This window comes from Genypterus blacodes, unplaced genomic scaffold (genome assembly GCF_046128005.1).
Source record: "Genypterus blacodes isolate CSIRO-AG114 ecotype Tasmania unplaced genomic scaffold, CSIRO-AGI_Gbla_v1 ptg000076l_1, whole genome shotgun sequence".
Lineage (NCBI taxonomy): Eukaryota > Metazoa > Chordata > Actinopteri > Ophidiiformes > Ophidiidae > Genypterus > Genypterus blacodes.
In genome coordinates, this window is record NW_027466885.1 from 6,945,001 (window position 1) to 6,968,344 (window position 23,344).

At 43.9% G+C, this 23,344-nt stretch overlaps 2 protein-coding genes across 3 annotated transcripts; one reads left to right on the forward strand and one right to left on the reverse strand.

The window, feature by feature from the left end:
- Positions 1-2,514: 2,514 nt before the first annotated feature.
- mtmr6 (myotubularin related protein 6) lies at positions 2,515-10,982 on the reverse strand. Its single transcript, XM_076158290.1, has 15 exons — positions 10,759-10,982; positions 8,406-8,528; positions 7,243-7,405; positions 7,008-7,165; positions 6,380-6,508; positions 6,115-6,249; positions 5,866-5,998; positions 5,655-5,764; positions 5,371-5,496; positions 5,096-5,145; positions 4,889-4,982; positions 4,625-4,731; positions 3,628-3,762; positions 3,401-3,527; positions 2,515-3,165 (listed from the first exon to the last, which is right to left on the reverse strand). The coding sequence occupies exons 1-15, from the start codon at positions 10,780-10,782 to the stop codon at positions 2,830-2,832; spliced, it is 1,950 nt and encodes a 649-aa protein (XP_076014405.1). The 5' UTR covers positions 10,783-10,982; the 3' UTR covers positions 2,515-2,829.
- Positions 10,983-11,482: 500 nt separating this feature from the next.
- Positions 11,483-22,635, forward strand: nup58 (nucleoporin 58). Of its 2 annotated transcripts, XM_076158109.1 has the most exons (14): positions 11,483-11,898; positions 12,793-12,956; positions 13,083-13,115; positions 13,701-13,976; positions 14,129-14,297; positions 14,492-14,557; positions 14,735-14,909; positions 15,133-15,212; positions 15,310-15,428; positions 15,716-15,798; positions 16,138-16,339; positions 21,396-21,479; positions 22,084-22,176; positions 22,273-22,635. In XM_076158109.1, exons 1-14 carry the CDS (start codon positions 11,819-11,821, stop codon positions 22,440-22,442), a joined length of 1,794 nt encoding a protein of 597 aa, XP_076014224.1. In that variant the 5' UTR covers positions 11,483-11,818; the 3' UTR covers positions 22,443-22,635. The 2 variants fall into 2 exon arrangements, with proteins under 2 accessions (XP_076014224.1, XP_076014225.1); XM_076158110.1 differs by lacking the exon at positions 21,396-21,479.
- Positions 22,636-23,344: the final 709 nt, after the last annotated feature.

A 23,344-nucleotide genomic window follows, 5' to 3' on the forward strand; every position in this document is an offset into this window, starting at 1 on the left:
CAGGTTTTCACATCAATGTCCCACAATAATCTAATTACGCCGAGGTAAAATATACTCTGCTTTATGAAGAATGCTTTGGTGAGGTGTTTTGTTTCTACAGGTTTGTGAAAGTAAATTTAGTTCATTTTTACCTTGCATGTCATAGAGAGACACCTGCTGCTGCTCATCGGGGCGTAGGCAGGAGTGCAATATGTTTGAAGTTTCCATCCATAGTATAGTTCAATATGCATTTGATGTTTTGGGACAATACAGAACAATAAGTAGTTTTACTAACAGAACAGAAGACCGGGTGTGTCACACAGACAGAGTATCAGTGGTGGTTAGCACACACACACACACACACACACACACAGTTCATCCTGAGACAGCCTGTGTGAGTGTGTGTGTGCACATGTGTAGTTGAGTGTGAATATGTATTAAGCCCCCAGGATTACCCTTTGTGCTCTTTTGTTAGCGTAGTAATCGACAGGGCAGTACAGTTAGTAAGTAGTCTCGTCAGGCTTCAGTCTCTGAGGCTGTATCGCTCCTCAAGCCTCCAAAGAACAATGAAACGAAGAAAGATAACCAAGATAGCTGCTTGTCTATGGAGAGAGCAACAAAAGTAACCAAACACCCATAAAGAACAACAACCCAATTCTCACATTAACAGCTGCTGTTAACGTCATCGCGTGTTTTACGCCTCAAGGCAGGAACCTGAACTATGCACCGTGCAACTTTTATATTCCTTCACAAAAGAGTTGATGTCATTAGGATTCTGCCACAAAATGCTCCATCACACTGATAGATACCGCCGCTAAGATGGGCTTTCTATGGGTGTGTACTGTAGTGTGTATGTGTGTGTGCCGTGTGAAGCCAGTGGGGAGTGTGTATAAGAACAGGATGTGTTTTCTTGGAGTGAGTCAAGAGTATTCCACCAAGGTGTGTTCTACCAGCATGCCCTGCAATACACTTGTGAATGATTCAGTGCCTCATCTCTGGAACAGGCTGATTAATATTTAATATGAAGTAAAATGCACAACTAGGCTACAGGAAGGCCTCCATCTTCACTGCACTTACAAACAGACAGAGCAGAGACATGACAGAGTCCAACCAGAGTATCAACATTCCAAAACTGTGAAACAAACATCACACCGTCCTCTCAAAATGGATACGGAGTCTAAAAGACACAGTAACAGTTTTTTGCACAGAATGTACAAAACCAGCGTGCAGATTTCCTGTAGCTCAAGATGTTATTTTGAGTAAGAACTACTCACGGATGTATGTGTATGATCTTTTATATTCTTCAGCCTTAAATATATATATAGCTGATTTTTCCAATGGAATCGGGCTGGGATGTTGTTTTCTATAAACAACATCCCAGAGGAAGAACACGAGAGAGAGAGAGAGAGAGAGAGAGAGAGGAGGAGACTTTTAACAGAGAATACGCCCTTGCATTTGACTAATACAATTATTTTAAAGGACAAGCTGATGGGCATAAAGGGGCCACGATGTTGTTTTGCGTACAGACAGGAATTTGTTTGACGAAAATTTGAATGAATGTTGCATGAATGTGTGTTAAGAGAAGAGAGTGGTGCTGAGAGAGGAGGAGGGGCTCTAACATCAAGTATTTAGTGGATAAAACACGACAGAATGAAGTTTGACTTTATGACGTAAATGTAAGTCATGCAGAGAAACACATGACTCTGTATGCGAGTTGATGACTGCACGCGCAGTAGACACATTCAAATATTGATCAAATCCTTTCTGATCCCTGAGATGACGACAAATAACCTCAGTCCAGAAATAACAGCAGTATCAACAAACTACGCCCAAGCTACGACATGATCGGATTGAAAAGCAAACATGGACTTAGCTAAATGCATAGCGCATGTATTCCTCAGTAAATTTCATCCGGGTAGCTAAGGATGTTCCTCTGTTGTGGAACTGAATCAAAATCATCAACGGCCTAATTGATTGATTGATTTGTGGCGTCTATGTCCGTTGACCTTGTCCGACCCCTCTGTACCCCAGACACTGACCTTTGTGAGGGGTCAGCCACCATAAATGGATCGACACGACCAATAGGATTGTGCGATCGAGTGCGGTGGTGAAGCAGATTATTAAATCAATGTGAGATGTGAAATAAGATTAAATGATCAATAAAAGTGACAGTTGACAGCTGAGGCTTCTCGTGGTTGGAACTCCACAGTGTGACTGACTGTCGGGTGTCATAGTTTACCCTGAGACTATAGAAGATACAGCCACTGACCGTTTAAGCAGCTCGCTCCCCTGTGCACGATGATCGTTAAGGTTCTACAACTTTGTGTTCAGTCTGTCGAGCCGGAGCAGAACGCCAGGGACGCCACGTTCAGATCAGAGCCCTCAGAGGAGCTGGAACACTTCTGCTTCCACAATTTCCTTTGGGATTTCATCTTGAGAAATGAGGTTAGGCACACAATAGGCGGGTTATAATGACACACACAGACACACATGCACACACACACACACAGACACAGACACATGCTGCACAGAGGAAAACGCACCAGGTTTTTTTCATTCATTTATTCTCTTGGTCTATTCATTAAGTCTCTTTAGAGCTTTACAACATTCATAAAAAACAAGCTTTTTTTTCCTCTAAGTGCAGTAAATGACATAATAATGGACGTTTCCATAGAGATTTAAACTATACATACATACACCTTCATTCATTCGTCCCATTCAGGACAACTGTGTTATCAGCGTGTAATCAACTGTTTCCCCCTCGACGCACGCACATACAAACACACACACGCACGCTTTAAGCAAGCCTTCCCACTCAGTCTCGCCTGTGTCTCTGTATCCCACAATCCCTCAGCAGGTCATGCGCGCCACGCCAAACTCCAGACTGACAACCGCTGGCTCCTCTTTGGCCAGATCGCTGTTGTATGTCCCTTCCAGCTCGCCGTAGCTTTGCTTCCTGCTTTCGGTGCCGCTGCTGCCCTCTACTGTCCGCTCCGTGTCTGTGCTCTCCGTGGCCTCCTCGCCGACCTCGTCCTCGTCCTCCTGTTGCTGCACGTCCTTGCGGCCGACGGGCGCTCCGAGGATGAGGGAGTCGGGGCGCGGGGGGAGGGAGCGCAGGTCTCTGGCAGGAGGCAGCGCTGGGGGGTCGGAGGTCACGACGGGTGTCACCCCAAGCTGGTGGAGCCTCTGAATAGTTGGGGAGGGAGGGAGGGAGGGAGGGATGATGAGGCAGAAGAGAAGACAAGATGGAGAGATTGACATGAAACTGGAGTCGATGCTTCAATGCGCCATATTGTGACGTCAATATTAAAGGCTCAATGTCCAAAACAGCAAGAAATCCTCTTCCTCTCAGCTTATTGCCAACATGGAGAAGATATGCATGATTTGTGTGTGTGTATATATACACCTAACATATACTCACGCTCTCCAGTGCTTGCAATGTGCTCTCCACCTTGCGGCTGTTCTCTCTCAGGGTCAGTACGGTCTTCAGGATGGACTGGCGTGGGTGCATGGAGCGATCAAACTGGTGGTACATGTTCCTCCAGAACCTTGGTGAGACACACACACACACACGCAGACACAAGCAAAAAGGTGAGATTCAACACAAACGGCTGGGAAAAACAGGCAGAGTAAGTTTAAAGTGCTGACTTGAAGTGGTACGGCAGGGTGGAGGGCTCCAGCACGGGGTGTGCTTCGGCATATGCAGGGCTGTAGAAAGGGTTTAAGTAGTTCTGCTGCTCGCTCAGTAGAAATGCCCACAGGGAGTGAGTGCGCTCTCGCAGCCTGGAACACAACACACACACGTTATGAGAGACGTTGGAGAGGAAGCTGCTACCTGAGATGCACATGTAAATTAGATTCAGGTCCAAAATAGCACACTAAAGCCAACCACCGCCCTTTTAACCCTGATGAGAGTTTCTCACATGAAGTTCAGTCTACAACTACAACTACTACTACAAGGGTTGCTGTAGTTCGGCGTTTCATCAATCAAAGACGATCGGTGTGGACGGCTGTACATTGATGGACGTTCTCTGTGCACATAATACTGTTGGCTTTAGCTCAGGACGGCTTCAAAGTCAAAGTGTGTTTGACTACCTTGATGAGGAGCCCCACAGATTGCCCAGTTTGAGACCCGCCCTCTCGTCGTCAATGTTCCATTACAGTGTTTTGATTTCTGTGGTATTGTTTAAACGAGTGGACCCACACGGGCAGTTGTGTCCCCATCCCCATGTTTGCTCAAGATTGCTTTCAGGGAGGAGTGTGTTTGTCGTGAGGGAGGAGGAGGAAAGCGGATTCTCCATTTTCAATTCATTGCATTTCAGTTGCTAAAGTGTGGCCGGGGTACGTTTGATTGATTGATTCGGCATTTCTAGCCCAACAGGTAATTCTCTCGCCCGCCCTCCTCATATCGCTCCTGCACGGAAACCGACTACACACTCTACACTGACTGCGATGATGTAACATATGTGTGGCTGTACAGTACATGTGGGCCTTCTGCTTATACACTTCAGGGTTCCAGCTGGTTGACATGCGTTTATTTTGATTCATTTATGTAGATTTATAGAGATGCGATGACAAAACACAACATTGAAGTGTGTGTGTACTGTATGTACGTGTGTGTGTGTGTGTGTGTGTTAGGACTTACTGCAGCTCCTCTCTCTGTCTCTGGTTGTTGCCGATGAAGTTGCCGTATTGACAGGAGTGGATGTGTTCGTGGATCTGCAGCAGGAACCACTCGCTGAACTCGAACGCCTGCAGACAGACGGCGAGCGAGTTAACATACGCATGCATACACTGCGTACATACACATATAGGACGACGACAACCTTAAAAGGAGTCTTATCTAAAAAGGACGCAGACTATAAAAGAAATACAAGGTCATTAAGTTGGCTCCCAGCCACACACACACCTGTGGGAACTGTTCAGTCAGCTGCCACACACACTCCAGGAACTGGGTGAAGATAGGAGACACCTCCTTTGGATCCCCGTCAAGCTGATCGCACCTGGCAGGGCACCCATCAGACACATTGTTCATTGAAAAGCCACACAATTGCACACAATAGCTTAATAAGATACAGTTTGTTCCTTATCATGGCTTAACCGCTGAGTCGCTCACCTGTCTGCAAACTTATGGCCAAAGGAGATCCAGTCTTTCTCTATCAGTACCTGGAACACAGAATTATCAGTCAGTGTGAGAAGAAAAAGCAAATATCAACTAAGATCAATTTGAGCTGAAGAAAAGAACAGTCAGATGATATCAGCTCTTGGCTCCTGTGTGTGTCTGTGTGTGTGTGTGTGTGTGTGTGTGTGTGTGTGTGTGTGTGTGTGTGTGTGTGTGTGTGTGTGTGTGTGTGTGTGTGTGTGTGTGTGTGTGTGTGTGTGTGTGTGTACCATGAAGCCCTTGATGGTGCGGTAGTAGGGGTCCATCAGCAGGGCCCCCAGCGAGCACACCTGGGCTGTTCGGTCCCAGCCGTCTGAGCAATGAACCAACACACTGGCACCTTCCACCGTCACCGCCTGCATTGAGCATTGGATGGAGGAGAAAAGGACGGAGATGAAGGGATAAGGGACAAAAAGCAGGAACATGAGCAGGACCTGCAGGACTTGGCACAGATTCCCTCACTATCGCCTAAAAAAATGCGAGGATAATTTGACTGCAAAATGGAGCAGCGTACCTTAGTGAGGAAGATGGCGGCATCGACCACGGCCTTGATATGTCGTAGCCATCCGCTGCTCTCCAGACCCACCAAGTAGTCGCTCATGGAGAGAGACCGCATCCCAATCACTGAGGGATGCATGCAGAGACAAAAATATGGGCCGAGATGATTTCCAGTGTTGCAAATTTTGTCTGTCAATGTGCTTGTGTGTGTGTGGTGTGTGTATAACCTTCCAGTAGTTTCTGCAGGCTGGCCCTCATTACGTGGATGTTTTCAATGCCCACGAATTGGAAGCGTATGTTGGAGTAGTTGTCCTCGTTCTCGTAGCCTTTACCCGCCGCCCGGTTCGCGAGCGCGTTCAACTGCAGGACGGTATAAACCGATGAAGACACAATTATAGCTATTTATTATCTGTATTTAGTCTCGATTCATTTATTTTAAGCATGATGTCTGCTTTGACTGGGTGCAGCCGGCTGACCTTTGGCCTCGTGTCCATGACGTAGACGAAGCGGCTGTTGTGATTGGCCTTGCTGATGGACTGCAGCATGCTCTCGTCCTCCAGGCATCGTGCGCTGAACCCCGAGAGCGGCTGGCTACACCGGCACACCGCCGCCTGTCAGGGTGAACGCAGCAGAATCGATCAACCCGAGTACATCGCAAACCCATAACCATTGGATACTGCTGCTCAGACCAAGATAATCGTTTGTTGCAGCGTTGGAGGACAGCAGGATTTACTTCACTACCTTTTTCTCTTGGTAGAAATATGTGAGGACAGGAAAGCGTCCTTTGCTTCTGAACTTAGAACTCCCCACGATGATGGGTTTACTGGCTGTGATGGGAACGTAGAGGTCCCGGGGATAAGTCTCACACACCTGGGAAACGGCACACAAACACACACGCATTGATACACCGATGGCGACAGAAAACCATCATGACAGAACAGCGCGCTCTGCTGGATATTAGTGTCTGAAACCTCAACACTTTTGGCACATGGTGTGAAAATATTAAATGAGTGTTACACAACTACATACTTCATTTGACAGCAGCTCACATGTTGTGTACGTATCACTGAACTCAGATATCATGTGACCCGAGATCATTAAACTGCTTTGAATCTAACAGGTTTATATGTGGCAGGCGATTTATGGCATGAAGAGGCCGCGTCAGTAAAGTTCAGCTGTAACTGGAGCAGATGGCTTGCTCGCTTTGTTTGGAGAGACGTTTTCATTGCTCCCCGGAAGAATACGGATCCTCAGGCTTATAAAAGCAGCAGGTATGACTTCAGCACCGTATCAAGTGTAACAAAGGAATGATCGACATCATCTGAATTCTTGGTACGCCAGATCGCGTTCCCGTCCCGAGCCTCCTCACTTTGTATTCTCGGTTGACGTCCGTGAGCTGCCATTGGTCGCAGGGCACGCCCATCCGCTCAAACTCTGCCCCCAGGTCGATGAGCTGCCACCCTTCCTCTCTCTGCTGGTCATTCTGTTTGGGGTTGTAGGAGAAGGCGTAGAGCTCCTCGTAGGACACTGCACCGAGGAGAAGAAGGTCAGAGAGAGGGGGGGAGAGGAGGGGAGGGGTGCAACACACACTATGTGACGCCTACCGGGCCGCAGGAGGTGAAGGAGCGAGCTGTAGATGTCGTGGCAGTCCCTCTCTCTCTGCACCACAAAGTGGACCACCCGGAAGTTGCGGCACTGGATGACCAGCGGGCAGCCGGTGGTGGTCAGGGAAAGCTTCTCCACTGAGGCGATGTGGTGATGCAAGATCTGCAGAGACCAGAAGGAAGGGGGAAGGAGGGGTGTGTGTTACAACATGTTATAATGCCAAAAGGAAGAAGGATAAACACATAAGAATGGGGGCTTAATTCCAGGAGAGCAGGTATATCAAGATGCTGCTACAATTGTATTCATAAGCTACACACCTACACCTGTCACATTTGTATTGTATTTAAAGGGCGTCGGGAGTGTTTCCGTGCAGCGTTTAGCAATTAAAAGGAAGAAGGTTGAAACTGGCCCAAGAATTCATAAACATGCACATTCATCAACATTGGTAATGTTCAGTAAAACACCCTGACACACACACAGTCAATGTTGATCTTAACAGCTGTTGAGTAAGACAGCTCCTCAATTTCTATTGAATATTTCATGAGGCCCAAGACGACCGACACACACACACACACACACACACACACACACACACACACACACACACACACACACACACACACACACACACACACACACACACACACACACACACACACACACACACACACACACACACACACACACACACACACACACACACACTAGGGAAATGGAAACAGTTTGCTTGGCTCAGCACATAAAGCAGGAAGTCGGGTGGAGAGGAAACCGCAGCCGTGAGTTTTGCTGTCCGAAGCACTCAGAGATGAGATAATAGTCAAAGCAACTGTGTGCATCCACTGGAACTACCAGGCTACTTATACTATCAAATCTTTCTGTTCAAGGTCAAGCTTTGAAAAGCCCTTGAACCCCCTGTTGAGATGATCTCCAAAATCAGATCAAGAATGGAGAACATTGTGGCTCCTGAGTGCCAGGATGCAGAATCTGGGTCAAGTCTCTGCACCGCTGAGGACGCCCTACTGACTGTCGCTGCCGAGTAGCGGCCTAATTCTCATGATGCTAAAACAACAATCCCATTTCAGTGGAGAAAATGTGCACGCACACACACGCACGCACGCGCACGCACGCATGCTGACTTTGACGCATTTGCTGGTTTACTCGCCCATATCTCCTGTGCCGCAGCTGTCGAGTTGCTCTCCACGAATATGAGATGTGTGGCTGTGAGGTACAGCGTGCCGCTTGTGAACTTGTTGCTGAAGCGATCCAACAGCCGCACCTGCTCCACCTGCAAACACACACACACACACACACACACACAGACAGACCAGTAATGATATAGGTGAGGGTTTCAGGGGTCAGATACAGCACAACACTTATGGAGCTGCTAATGGTTTAGCTAGTATCTTCCTAGTATCTTGACTTGTTTTCTCTTAGCCACACAAACGTAGTGTTGCCATCTGTGATACAGGTATATGGCACTTGGCATCGACTCCGATCAGCGAGCCACCTATTTTAAAACGACACGGCCAGCTGCCAGTGCTGTTGAAATGCGTCACAAACACTTGTTTACGTGGGCCGTGAATAAACAACATAATCAACATGACGCTCGTCCCTGACAGCCATTCTGCCTCTTGATTCTGGAGACAAAAATTAACCAAAAAGGTAAATCATTCCCAATGCAATCACTGTGCTTTTCCTTTTCTCAAATATTCAACATGCATTCCATTTTACTGTCAATGAGTGTGGTAGTTTTCTCGCTGCCCATCGACCCCCCCAGCTCATAAAACATACAGAGGCATGGTGATCGAGTAGAACATTTACTCAAGTTACAAGGATTTGCATCGGAAGCAAGTTCTGGTTCAATGGTTGCAGGAGACAACATGTGTCATGTCTCCATTGCACAAAATCTGACAGAAGACACTAAGATTTGATTCCCCGTTCTGATGCTACGCAGTGCACTGGCTTCTACTGTGCACACCTGGCCTATCTCTACATAAACAAAAGTAGAATTAGGTGTATAATTACGTGGCTATTTAATAGTCCACATATAAAAAATTGTATTAAGAATCAGTCAGGGATAACTTGTTCCAGCATTTTGTATTTCTATACAGTTAGTGTCTACTTTTGATGTAGACACTGCTTTTGGTGCATCATTGGTAACCATGCCACCCTCCTAAAGTCGTTTTCCAGCATCAGAATGACGACACTGGTGAAAAGAGGCTGAAAGGGAGCTACAGCAGTAAACATTGATTCAACAAAGTTGCTGCACCTTCAGTGAGTCACACATCCTCTTTGTTTTCCATTTTCCTGTCGTTCTTAGATATGATAAAATGATTGATGAACTTATCACCGTCTCCCAGCAACCAGCTGACCACAGCTCAGTCAGACACTCTCAGCAGTGTACATACAGGAAGCCAGTGGGGTGGGTGGGGGTGTGTGTGTGTGTGTGTGTGTGTGTGTGTGTGTGTGTGTGTGTGTGTGTGGTCTTATCTCCAAACTCTTCTCTGGTTTCTTTGACGCTCTGACAGCTGATTGTTTATAATATATGGATGTAATCTAAGCTATGTTGTAAATACAGCACTGACTAAGCTGCTGTTTCGAGGGAATCTGGCTCATTTGGCCCAACCAAAAGGCTGAGAAGATTCCGCAACAAATGACACAATAAGACATCACGACAGAAAACAAAAAGTGTTTTCAAAGACTTGAACACTCTCTGAGTCCTGAAAGTATGTCGAAAAGGATTCAAGCATCCATTACAACACAATGAGGACCAGACTGATTGTCTTGTAAATGAGTCATTTTACTCGCGTAGCAACAAGAGAGACCTGAGACAGTGGAGCCACACCCAGAGAATACAAGACTCCACCCTCGCTATCTATTATCATAATAAACAGTATATACCATATAATTCCACCTATAAAGACTATGTGTTTGCCACTGTGTGATTTATTTAGAAAATTAGGTCCGCTGGGTGTTGATTTGTCAAAAAAGGGCTCCGTTTTCAACACACACACAAACACACACACACACACACACACACACACACACTCTTACGAACAGAGGTTTCGCAAAGAACAAGGTTTAGAGTAAGTGATGCAAATGTTGAGGGAATGCCAAATAAGGGCTTTTAATGAAGCCATATGCTGTCAGACTGGAAGAACGTCTGTCACACTTCACGCTGGCTGTGTCAGTAACGTAAAGATCAATCCATAATCGATATTTGGGCGTATAAATAACAAATCTACAAAGACGAAGCTTGGCTATCTGTTCATCTGAGGGGGGGGGGAACAAACTTGTCACTGATGCTGCTCACGTCTGCCACTTCTGCTGGCGACACCTGCTAGCCAAAGCCGCGACGGTACAAATACAAACGTGCAGACATTTCATACATTTGAGCGTTTCTATTAGTTTATAGATGCAAGGAAACTCGAGGTGGAAACAACGTCAAAGACAAGGCCGAGTCGCTGTCTGTGCCGCATCCAGTGCAAACAGCTAGAAATGTTAACATTAGCTACCTTCGGCGTACGGATGTGCTCCATTTCACCCAGTCGAGGCAGCTGTCTGAGAACAAGAAGCTTCAAAGGTCGCCGTCTGGGTCGAACTGTATCATTGATAATAAGGAGGCTCGTTCTTTTGCAGAATGCCTTTAGTTTGTCGCTGGCATATGTTAAATGTTTATTGCCAATTATTTTTCCTCCTCCATCCGCATAAAGTTTTCGGCATAAAGAGTACACGTCCGGTATTGGATTCCCACAATAAAAGCAGACGGGCACGTTCGGAACTTGCGTCGCAATTACCTTCTGTAAGATAAAAACGTTCCAAATGGTATACTGTATCACACATTTACATCTTTTTTACATTAGGTTTTGATAATTCCTTTACATCTTCTAAACTGTAAAAACAGTTTCCCCCCATTAATTTTAGTCTATTATTCGAGAATTGCTTTATTTATTTATATACGTTTTTTTATGTTTTTAGTCCGATTTCCTGACTATATTTTTGACTATATTTTGGTCGTAATCTCGAGTAATGAGATATAGTAGATACGTATATATGTGACCGCGAAGTTGACACTTGACACCCTTCAGTGTTTATTTTGACACTCACAGGGAGAATGCCCAGCCTGTCGAACCAACCATGATACTTTGCGCCTGTGACCGGCATCACGCGGTAGAAAAACAGAGATAGGGACGATGGGAAATGAAGTTAATTCTCCTTTATAAAAGTAATTACCCACAATGCAATAGCACAGTGAACTACCGGGCGCGGAATAAGAAACGAACCAACGTGCGAGAGTGAAACCTGTCCTATTTTACAACTTTGAAACATATTAATCATTCAGAGTAGTGCGGAACCACGCCGCGATACAATTTAAGAGCTTGGCGATTATTTTGGAAAGGCTTAGCTTTGCAAAATCCAATGTTTTGAGTGAAGACAAAAAGGCGGATTTGGCCCTCATGCGGCCATCGCGCTAGCTGTGATGCTAGCTTGCTCGCTAAGCGCCGTTATAATCAAGTTGAAGTAACACATTTACAAACCTCAACTTGAAGTCAAGGGTCTACCTCGAAGAGTGAAATGTCTGGCTTTAACTTCGCACCGGGGACCCTCGGTGCCACCAACGCCGGCGGGGGATTCAGCTTTGCGACCACAACGAGGTAACCAAATATTTGCTAAAAGCTAAGCAGTAGCTAATGTTAGCATCGTTTTAGAAGCAGGTAACTAATCGTGCACGCGCATCAAACCACACGTTATCACTAGTCCCCACTAAGGAGAACACCAGGTGGAATTAATTAACAACGTGAACGATTAATTGGTTGATGGCCTCATTGTCGAGAAGGAAAGAAGTCCAAGAAATCCACCATATCGATTCACTTTTTTTGGAGTGACTTTAGAGCTACTTTGACAGAAAATAGATCTTTTACCGACATGGTTGATACTCGATCTTAACCCAAACTGAGAGTGTAATGAGACATATGTGCTGGTCTCAAAAGCAATGTTTTCTTTGTTGAACATTTTTAGCAGGCAGCCCTCAGGCCAGCCCCTGCAATATGACAAGTGCACCATGAGTCATCCTGTTATTAAAATTAAAATCTACACGTTGAACAGAAATAATTTCCATTATTGTGAACCATAACTTGCTAATCTTTTGTGTCATTTGGGGGTAGCACTCATACGTCTTGTTTTATATAATGTGTGATGCTGAAATCTGAATCTAACTGAAATATCTTTATCGTGATCCCTCAGGTTAATACAGAATACAGGTCCTGGTATTGTTTTATAAGAACATCACTATTATGAAAACAAATTAGTTGGGATCTACCCTCAAATGTAGTTTTGGCCTATCATAGATAGATAGTTGGGTAAGCGTTCTGTAGCTCACAAGACCAAACACACAGAAGATGGTAAATATAAAAGCATAGAAAAGATCTAAAAACATTCTAAACGGATAGAGAAAACGTGTGCAGTGTGCATTGACAACTAGTCTGTTTTAATGGTATCATTAGTTTTGCATTGTAATGATAGACTTTGTTGTTTGTGCATTTGTGTAGTGCACCTGTGGCCAGTACTGGTGGTTTCACCCTCGGAACTGCTCTGGGCACAGCCGCTGCTGTCCCTGCCCCCATTGCCAGCACCACCCCATCTCTCGGCCTCGGAGCGAGTCTCTTTGGTCAGAAACCTACTGGAGGATTCTCCTTCAACACACCTGCTTCAAGTAATCCAAACCAAAACAAATCCATTTGCAAACGTCAGCTGTGCATCATAGTTGTTGTTTGCATGCACAGGTCAAATGTATAGAATACGTCACTTGGAGTAACTTTTGTTTAATGTTCTCTTATAGATGCTGTAGCACCGACTACTGGTCTCACATTGGGTAAGCTTTGCTTTTGTGTCACTTCTGATGTAAGATGTTATTATGGTGACAGAAGCTGAAACACTTTACTTTGAAAAACAGAAGAAATTTGGAAAGTAAATGGGAAGTTTTAGATGACATCATTGTTACTAGTTGGATGATCTTGTAGGTACACTTTTTACAGGATGACATACTACTGTGCAGGCAGCTTTGGAACGCATCATTGGCTGTGACAAGAGGAAAGGGGGGGAGTCACAGGGAAAAGTAAAAAGGGGAGATTCGCATCCAAAGACCCACCCTCCCATCATCAATCTAGTTAATCTTTGTCTCTTACAAACCATGTAACGCAGTGGTTCCCAAACTTTTTCTTTCGAGCCCCCCTTTTATTCGATTGGAAGTTTGGACGCTCATTCTCCTGCAGTGAGACGAAAAAGTATCGCCTCATTCATTTACCGTAAGCGGTACTTATTCATATCTTTCCTCTTCTGATCCCTCCGCGCCCCCCCTGCAGTAGCTCTGTGCCCCCCACTTTGGGAACCACTGATGTAACGCAATAAAATACTGTTATATGTAATAGTGTCTTTGCATACATGGCCTTGCTCTCAGGTACTCCAGCCACTACAGCTGCCTCCACTGGTTTCAGCTTGGCCTTCAACAAGCCTGCTGCCTCGGCCACACCCTTCACCCTCAACACCACCACCACAGCCCCCTCCTCTGTAGCCCCTGCAGGCGCAGGTTTGACATTCGGTTCCGTCCTCACTGCCACTGCACCTCAGCTGCCCCCACCCACAGCCTTTGGTGTCGGCCTTGGCGGCATAGCAGCCAGCACAGCAGCCCCCACAGGGTTGTCACTGGGCTCATGTCTCTTCTCCAACACTGCAGGTGAGACGCGTGCTGTCAGACCTGCAGCTCTACACACTGTTGTTACAATTGTGCTTTCAGTATTTATTTCATTTATTTTTTATAAATCTAGCAGTAATTATCATACTACACTGTCTCTGTATTTAGTTGCAACTGTGCGCTCTGCCTTGCAGGTTTGGGTCAAACCACTCTGACCGGAGGAGGTGGGTTAACATTGGGATCTCTGATAGCTACATCCACAGCCGCCTCAGCAGCTCCGGCTCCCAGTGTCGGTCTGGGAGGGGTCGACTTTAGTACGTCCTCTGAGAATAAGAGTGACACATCATCTGGAGCCAATGCACAGTAAGTCCCACTAAGCAGTGTTCCATACACTAATTGGAAAAAAAGAAAAGACACCCGACATCCCTTACATTGACATTTGCAGAGATATTTGGTAGAATCTTGATGTTAGAAGTCGAATATGTGTGGCAAAAGAGTAAATGGTTTTCTTCACTGACTCATGATTGTTCTCTTCTTCCTTTTCTTTTCTCTATCAGGGACAGTAAAGCCTTAAAAGATGAGAATCTACCTACAGTCATTTGTCAGGATGTAGAGAATTTCCAGTAAGTGTTGTCTTAACTATGCTGTCATATTTTCATGAGAAATGTGCCATTGCTTAGTAATAGCCTCCCAACCAGTATATCATTAAATCATTGCAGGAGACCTTTAACTGTTTTGGTATCTGAAAATGAAATGAAGTCTTGTTCAATTTATAAATGTGCCAATTTCCTTCCTTCAAGAAAATTTGTGAAAGAGCAGAAACAGGTCCAGGAGGATATCAGCAGAATGTCCTCTAAGGCCCTTTCCAAAGTCCTAGATGACATCAAGAACCTCAAACAGCTGCTCTCTGTCAACGCTAGCGGTCTGCAGCGCCAGGCTCTTGCAATAGACAAGCTAAAGCTGGAGACAGCACAGGTGAAAACCACATAAGCACATATACACAGGACATATGGAAAAAAAACAGCTCCCCGGTTCCAAAAGTCTCTTCAGTCAGATGTTATGTTTGTATTCCAATTTGCATGTCAAACTGGGTCCTTTTTTCAAAAACTAAATCTTTTGGAATATCATCTCTGAAAAGAGTTGGAGGCCATGGGAGGTTTACTGAAAATTGACCCATGTGTCATTTCCACTCAATAAGGAGCTGAAGAATGCTGACATATCTCTGCGCACTCAAAAGACTCCTCCTGGCCTTCAACATGAGAACACTGCTCCATCAGAGTAAGTCAGTCGGAAGGCCAATATCTTTTTCCTCAATGAAACTCTTCATTTGGTTCACATCTCAGTTTTATGATTTGGGCCATTTCTGTGCTTGCAGCTATTTCCGTAGCCTGGTAGAGCAGTTTGAAGTGCAGTTGCAGCAGTACCGGCAGCAGATAGAGGAGCTTGAGAACCACTTGATGACGCAGAGCAGCGGCTCCCACATAACCCCTCAAGGTAACAGGACATTTGCTTAAATTGAGTCATTGGTCCCAATGTAGGACAAATCTGATATTTCCACATTTTCAAAGTTTTCTGAAAGTTCAGCCAGGTTCTATACACTGCCGCTGTTCTTTCTGTAGCAGTTGACCTCCTGTATTTACAAAAGTTATGATTTCTCCTTGTGAATATGTACCAAACATCTATTAAATTAAGTACTTGTTTTGACTGTCATCCATTCACCACAAATGTGTGTGTGCAAAAAGAGTTGACTGTTTGTCTCTTGTGTGTTTGTGTTTTCTCAGACCTGACCTTGGCGATGCAGACGTTGTACCAGACATTTGTTGCGATGGCTGCCCAACTCCAGTCCGTACATGAGAATGTCAAGGTAGGGTTTGTTTTCTTGCACTCGAATCTGAAGAGGAAAAAATATTTTAAACAAAAGGGTGGTTGAACTGCTGAGGTCTTGTCTAAACTGTTGCTCTCCCATTAATGCCTCTACTGGAAACTTTGAAACTCTGGTCACAAGATGATCCCAATGCACAACAAATAGAGAAATGCATGTACATAGAAAGTTTTCCAAGCTATGTAATTGTTTGAGCTTAACTTCTGCACATTGAATGTAGTACAGATACTAGCCTGGGTTGCACTGACTGTATGCAGACCTGCGACACAAACTACAAACTCTTTTTTTTGTCCTTCCCTCCCTGTGCCCCTGGTATTGCAGATATTGAAGCATCAGTACCTGTCGTACCGTCGGGCCTTCCTGGAGGACTCCACCGACATCTTCGAATCCAAACGGGCATCCAACAGGAAGTGGCAGAGCACACCACGAGTCACAACTGGACCTGCCCCGTTCTCCAGTGTGCCCAACGCTGCAGCAGTTGCCATGGCAGCCACGCTGACCCAGCAACAACAGCCAACTCCAGGTCTGACTGCCTACAAGTTCTAGAAAGATCTCCCCCTTTTTCCGGGGGGGTCGTATGAGGGGTTTGAAGACAGGATAATTGTGTTGAAATAAGGATGATATTGGTGGAGCAAAAACAGTTAACAACGAAAAAGCCGTTGTTGGTGCCAGTCTATTGTTTTTGTACGTTCTCCACTGAAGCGAAAGGATGGTAGAAAAAATTTGCAAAGATTAGAGAAATCTGTCACTGAAATTTTGCTGCCTTATCATCTTGTCTCAAGATCTCAGTAAAGGTGTCAAGAATGTCGGAGACTCAAAACACACTACTCAAATTGCCTTTATCTGATGCCCCTTAAATCACCAGAAAAGGGGCGAATGTATACGTGACCATGGTAGAACCTGGACATTGCACACCGGCACCATTACATTCAGTGATATTAAGGATAATACCGTGTTCCCAAAAATGTCTCTCTCCGTGGTCGGTCAAATGGGACGTCGGTGCATATTTACTTGGCTGACCTGACCGGAAATATGGTGCCATATTACAGAAAGCCCAACTACTACTTCTCTCAATTAAATCTCGGGAGCTGGTAAATTAATAAGAGCTTCTAAGTGTCGTATGAGTTGAGGCTCAATTTTATTCAAGGTGCTTGAAATTAGTACCATGAAAAGCATTGAGTGAAGTTATGAACCATAGACCTTGGCTGTGATTCAGATACACTTAGTAGATACATCTGAATGGGTACTGCAGAGTTTGCGTGTGCGGTGAGTTTTAGATTGTTTGCGTGAAGATTGGTGCATAAAGTTTAGATTTATTATAATGTAGCTCCTACTGTTTCCAGTTTACTGGTCAAAAGAAGCCTTTTACCTGTAGTGAATATGGAATTGAGGAGACGCCAAATCAGTATCAGATCATCTCACAAAAACGAGACTCGCCTCATGTTCTTGTTTAGGGTCTGACCCATAGCAAATAGACCAATATTATTAAGCCAAACTGATTCTGAATACTGAAATTGGAGGCTCATGTAAACTTGTTCAGAACAAACCTATTTTGGGTACTATTTATAAGCAGAGAGTAAGTTAATATTGATTAAATGGTCACTTTATAGCATCTGTTCTAACCGTGTCCTGGTAGCCAAAACAGAACTCTGATTCAACCCAGTATTATTTCCCAATTGAAGCAGGCAGGTGAAGGATTGTTTTGTTACACATGCTGCTCCGAGTGTGAGATCAGTAAGGGTTTCCTGATGGGTTAGTTCAAAGAACCACATACAGTATTGCTACTCACACAACCTGTAAACAAGTTGTAATATTGAATTAACCTCAGCTCATGGTGACAAATGACGTATAACTCACAAATAACTTATTGCGTGTTGTATAACTTATGTTAGTTCAGAGTGTCATTTAGTAATGTTGCCACACCTGAGGCATTTTTAGCCTTTTTTTGTAGGCACTTGATTGTTTGGAAATGTTACTGTATATCGGGACACTCACAATGAACAAACCATACTGTGCATTATTTGTATGTTTCTGTACAAGTCATTCCTTTGTAAATGGCAGTCTCTTCACCTTTCGTGGCATATTGATAGCAATATTTAAAGTTGTAAGGTTTGTACAAGCAGCAGATGCAAATCCTCATACGTGGCAAATGACAGAAACGGGAGCGTGACTCGCTGACCGCTTTTCATGGCATCAAGACTGTTGCATCTCATCAGATCTGTGGCAACTGCTGAGTTGTAATTCCAGACAATTAGCCTTAGTTTGAAGCACATGTTGGATGTACACGTGGGAATTTGTCAGTGAAGCCAAAATGATTGCTTTCGGGAGACTTTGCTTAAGGGAGAAAAATACGCTTGAGTTTCCAAAGTAGCAACGGTTTGCTCATGTGGTGGAAGAGTGTGTTTGGTGTCATATGTCATGCCCTCTTTCTGTCGGTTTGCCAACAGTTTCTAAGCTGCATTCTGCCTTGGGTGTGTCCTGAACAGAACACTAAATTCAAGGCCATTCATTGTATTTTTTAATTTATCTGTATTGGCTGCCAAAAGCCCTATTTCAAGTCCGATTCTTGGGTGAAAACTGCGTTTGAACTTCTAGATTTCGTTTGCCCTGGGGGGCTGTCCAAATCCTGTTCAAAACCTCCCATTCGTAATCCAGACTGGCTCTTTTCCACAGAGGTTAAACAAAACCTATAGCATAAGGCCTTATACAAAACTTGATAGGAAGCACTTTGCCCTCTGGTGGTTGTAATGTGGCAGGGCTCGTACATAATTTTGTTTAAATGTCATCAATATTTGATTAGATTCCCATCTTTTTTGCCAAATATATTTTTTCTATAATATGTGGCTTGTCATTCCAGTGACAACGTCTAATCACCAGGGGATGTCCTAGACTGCCTCCTGTATTTATTTATTTATTTAGATGGTTTTGTGTAACAGTCCATAATGACACAGTGGTATTGAAGTGGAGCACAACACTGATTGTGGGGTTGGGTCGTTTTAAAATCAGGTTGATTCTTATTTGGTTATTTTTTGGGTGTGAAAACACTCGGGACTCAAAAGCTATATATATATATCTTTACCAAGCTGGAATAATACTCTCTTTCCGCCTTTGCGTTTTTTTGGCCTTCAAGCCAAATCAAGGCTTTTAATGTTGCAAAATGTTTGTTACTACTGCTAATGAATGAGTGCGCTTGATTACATATAATCATGTGCAGTGAGGAAGCTACAGTTGTTTTTTTTGTTGAATGTTCCTGTCTATCTCACGTTGGGGACATTAGCTTATTCTTCATTGGTTCGTCTGTGTGTGGCCACACTCTGTTTACTTCACTTAAGTCGTTTGAGTTAAGGGCTACCGTCAGTGTTATATTTACAGGGCTGGGTCAGTTCCGCTTCAGCTCATTTCAATACAAATGTGAAATAAAAGTGCTGTTCAACCGTTGTTATTTCAGGTATTTGTCCGAAGTACAGTGTATTTATGGGCTTTAACCAAGACAAGTTTCTAAATTACACAGAAAACTGCTTTTGAGTTTTGGTTTCAAACTTGAATGTTACTTGAGCCCAATTTGGTACTACGGAAAAGAGTTTAGATTTTTTTGCTGCTTCTACATGCTGGTCCTTCATACCAGTGAGACATCTGTACCAAAAAACACTATGACACTATGGTCCATGGAATCTCTGTTGTTTGAGGTTCTTTATTTTCCGGTCACCTCATGATGAAAGCGTGATGCAGTATTGCTAGTTCCAGAATCTAAAGAGCTCTTGCATTATGTCGCATTTGAAAGGCTGTAGATAAAATTAAATTGCAGCCAATGTTCCCAAGGGAGTCATTGAGACAAGCAGCTGCTTCTTGACTGGCATCCCTGAAGTGCTTGCAGTATTGGGCGAGGGACCCTAGGACCTATGTGGACAGCTGTTAGTCAGAATCCTGATGATTAAACTCGGCAAGATGTTGATTTATACCAAATTTGGCTTTTGATCCGTCAAAGCTGTTTGGACCTTGAATGTGGTAGTTGACCTTTGGAGCTTCCACATGTTTAGGCTTGGTACAGTATGTTAGGAATGTGATGGTCAAATGTATACAAATGCTGTTTTGGCCTTCGTCATTGCCATGACAACACGATCTTCTGTACCTCTTTTTTTAACAAGTGAAGGGATTGAAAATGTGATTCTTTTCTTCTCTTTTGTTGGCATAGTTCATGAGCACTTATCACTGAAGTACTTGTATTTTGTTACCTGATTATTGTTGGACTTTTTTCTTGAAGTTTATTTTTCCTAAAGAACATTTTCAGACGTGTTCCCGAACTTGAACTATTCTGAGGTTAGCGCTGATTCTGGATTGTGAAAGTGTTTCTTGCTTATGTTCCGTTTGCTTGGAGCATCTGATCTTTTCACTACTTCACTCTTCTGAAATCTTATCCTCTTCTACATACAAATCATATGCTTACAGCATGCCTTATTATATTGTTTTTTTGTGGGTGTGGCTTGCTGTGACTTTCAGAATTATTATAATTTAGTTTATGCGAAAACACAACTGATTTAATTTCTACTCCTCTGCATAGTCCTGTAATGATGTGTAGATCCATTGCACTTGCAGCTTCTTGTTTGACAGAAAACTTTTGAACACAGATTCCAACAAATGTCTATTTATCTATTTTTGGACTGACTCCAAACTTGCCCTGTCAAACTGTAACACCACCAGATCCCCTTTGTTTTGACACTGAGAGACAGTCAAACATGCCAACCTAAAGATTCAGACTCTGGAGTGCTGACTGTTGTAGATGAGTGTGTTGAAACATATATAACCAATGCCTGTTGATATTTAATATATAATATGGTGTGCCTTTGAAGCTATAATCAATAATTATCTGTGTGATGCATTCTGGCATATGCTAGTTCATTCACTCTCCGAAATCTTAAATTTGGAAACTTGTCAAATGCAATAGCAGCTAGCAGTTAATCAGTTCTGAACTGTTTGTGTTTTATGTAAGTTGAATTGCATATTAAATTGACAATAAATCCCTTTCTAAATAAAGAAACGTTTGTCCTTGTTTCTTTCCAACTGGGGGTTTCAACAATGTAGACAAATTGAAAGATTTGCCTGATATGGGCTCGAAGAAAGTAAAAAAATACAAATAAGACAAGTTTCTGAGTGAAAGAACTAGCAATATACGCTGTTATACACAGTTGGCTCATGCTTAAATCAATGTTTTATTGAGTTAATGATGCTCTTGTAGTGTTAAACCCCTTATAACAAATCTGAGCTACACACAAAATGAATGTGTACTTTTAGATGTACAGATTTGTATCCTCAGCAGGACCAAGTTTGCCCTCTCATTTGTATAGTGTGAGGGTTATAGAAACCCTGCCAAGGCTCACAACACTAACATGAAGAGATCAGCAAAACAAACACCCTGGAAGTACTCACACCAGCATTACATTACAGTCGGTGTATTTGTGTACACACTAAGGATGTGTCATATGTGCTGTGTCCCCATCACCCCTTTGGTCTAAGGACGATATACTGCAGATTTACAGACACGGGTTTAGAGGAGTAAAGTATTTGCTCTCTCTTTACCTCAGGGACCCAGGCGCCCTTGGGGGCCGGGTTTGGAAATCCCTTTGCCTCAGCAATGGGCACTAGCTTGGGCTCTTCCAACCTCGGAGGTACTAACTTGATTGTTGCTTTTCCCGCTTTTATTGAATGTCCCTTTATTTTGTGAATGCACCATTTACCATTTCTGCCCCTCTCGTGTGTGTGTGTGTGTGTGTGTGTGTGTGTGTGTGTGTGTGTGTGTGTGTGTGTGTGTGTGTGTGTGTGTGTGTGTGTGTGTGTGTGTGTGTGTGTGTGTGTGTGTGTGTGTTGCTCTTGGCTGTGCAAAGAGTTGACCACGACCAAAAAATCAGTCAGTCGTAGTTAAAAGATGTCTCGACACCATTTTACCTGAGCTGCTAATCCACTTCCTCTCTCAGCCGATTGGCAGTCATGAGTGAAAGTGTGTGTGTTTGGTAAAATCTTTCTCTCCCATTGCCCACTGCTTTGCCATGTTTTGTCACTCCTGCTTCATGTGGTGTCCAGCCAGACTTTAGAACTGCTGCCTGATGCTTCGTGCTCCATACATGAGGGTTGTGGCGTATTGTTTTGCATCTATGTGTGTGTCTGTGCCTGTGTCTGTGTGCGCTCACGTAGCTCAGAGGCGCTGCTCCTCATTTATGTCCCTTGTCCACGCTGCGTAGACTGTCGAAATCAATTGGTGTCTCTGTCCCACAGGTTTCGGTGGTGGTCCAGGATTTGGCGGGCTGGGGGCTGGGGGGCTCGCCTTCTCGTCTGCTGTTAAACCCACAGGAGGCAGCCTGAGTGCAGGTACACATACACACCCCAACGCTTGTCCCTCTTGTCTTCTCTGCCCTCTTACATTCTCTCTTTGTATCTGCACCCCCTACCCTCTTGCACCTCTAGGTTTTGGAAGCAGCAGCACCTCAGGCTTTAACTTCAGCAACACTGGCATTAACCCGTCCGCCGGCCTGACCTTTGGCGTTTCCAACCCAGCAGCTACAGGCTTCGGCACCGCAGGTCCCATGCTCCAGCTCAAGAAGCCTCCTGCCGGTAATAAAAGGGGGAAGAGATAGAACTGACTGACTACAACTCATTGCTGACCAGCTTGGAGTTTGTGCAGGTTAAGATCTGGGCTCCCAAAAGCATAATCCCACAAAAGAACAATGGAAATGTATATTTGAGGAAATGTAAATAGGTGTTTTTGCTCTCAAATCAGCAGTCTGTGTAAACCTGTATTTTCAAAGAGCTGTTTAATAATAAAATCTTCACTATAATCCTTTGTCTCATTGTGGCATTACTTCAACAAATATGTCTGAAACGTTAAGTCTCACAACATGTGACAATTTGGTCTGTTATGTTGAAACAGACGATCTGACTTTCATTAGAATCCTTGAGAAAAGTGCAATAAACATTTTCATGTCTTCTCCAGTCAAATAAGGAACTTTACTGAAAACTAATTTATAAGACAGAAAATATAATGAAACATCTAAATGGTGGTTCTAACACTGGGTTATTTGTTTGATAGTTTGGGTAAATTCATATCATTAATAAGGTACGACCTTTGTTAGTATTAACTGGAAGTTCTGGTGCCTGGGGAATCATTGATTAAAAACAAAAATAGTCCAAGGCAAATTTCCCAAAGGGACAATAAAGTCTATCTAATCTAATAATGTAAAGTCAAGTGTCACTGTTGAAAATGGGCACCACACATAATAGATACATCTCGACCTCAAAGGCATAAAAAGTCCAGGACTACAAAATCAAGCAAACTAAAAATCAAGGCAGACAGGGCAAAATGTAATCCACATGGAAAACAGACAAATGCTCGCATAATCCACACAACTCACAAAAACTCACAACAGACATCAGGAACAACTAACAAGGTTACAAGAAACTCGCATCAGGAACTAGGACAGGTAACATCATGAGCAATATTGCCGTAATGCATAAAGTATTGTGTTGTTTATGAAACCTT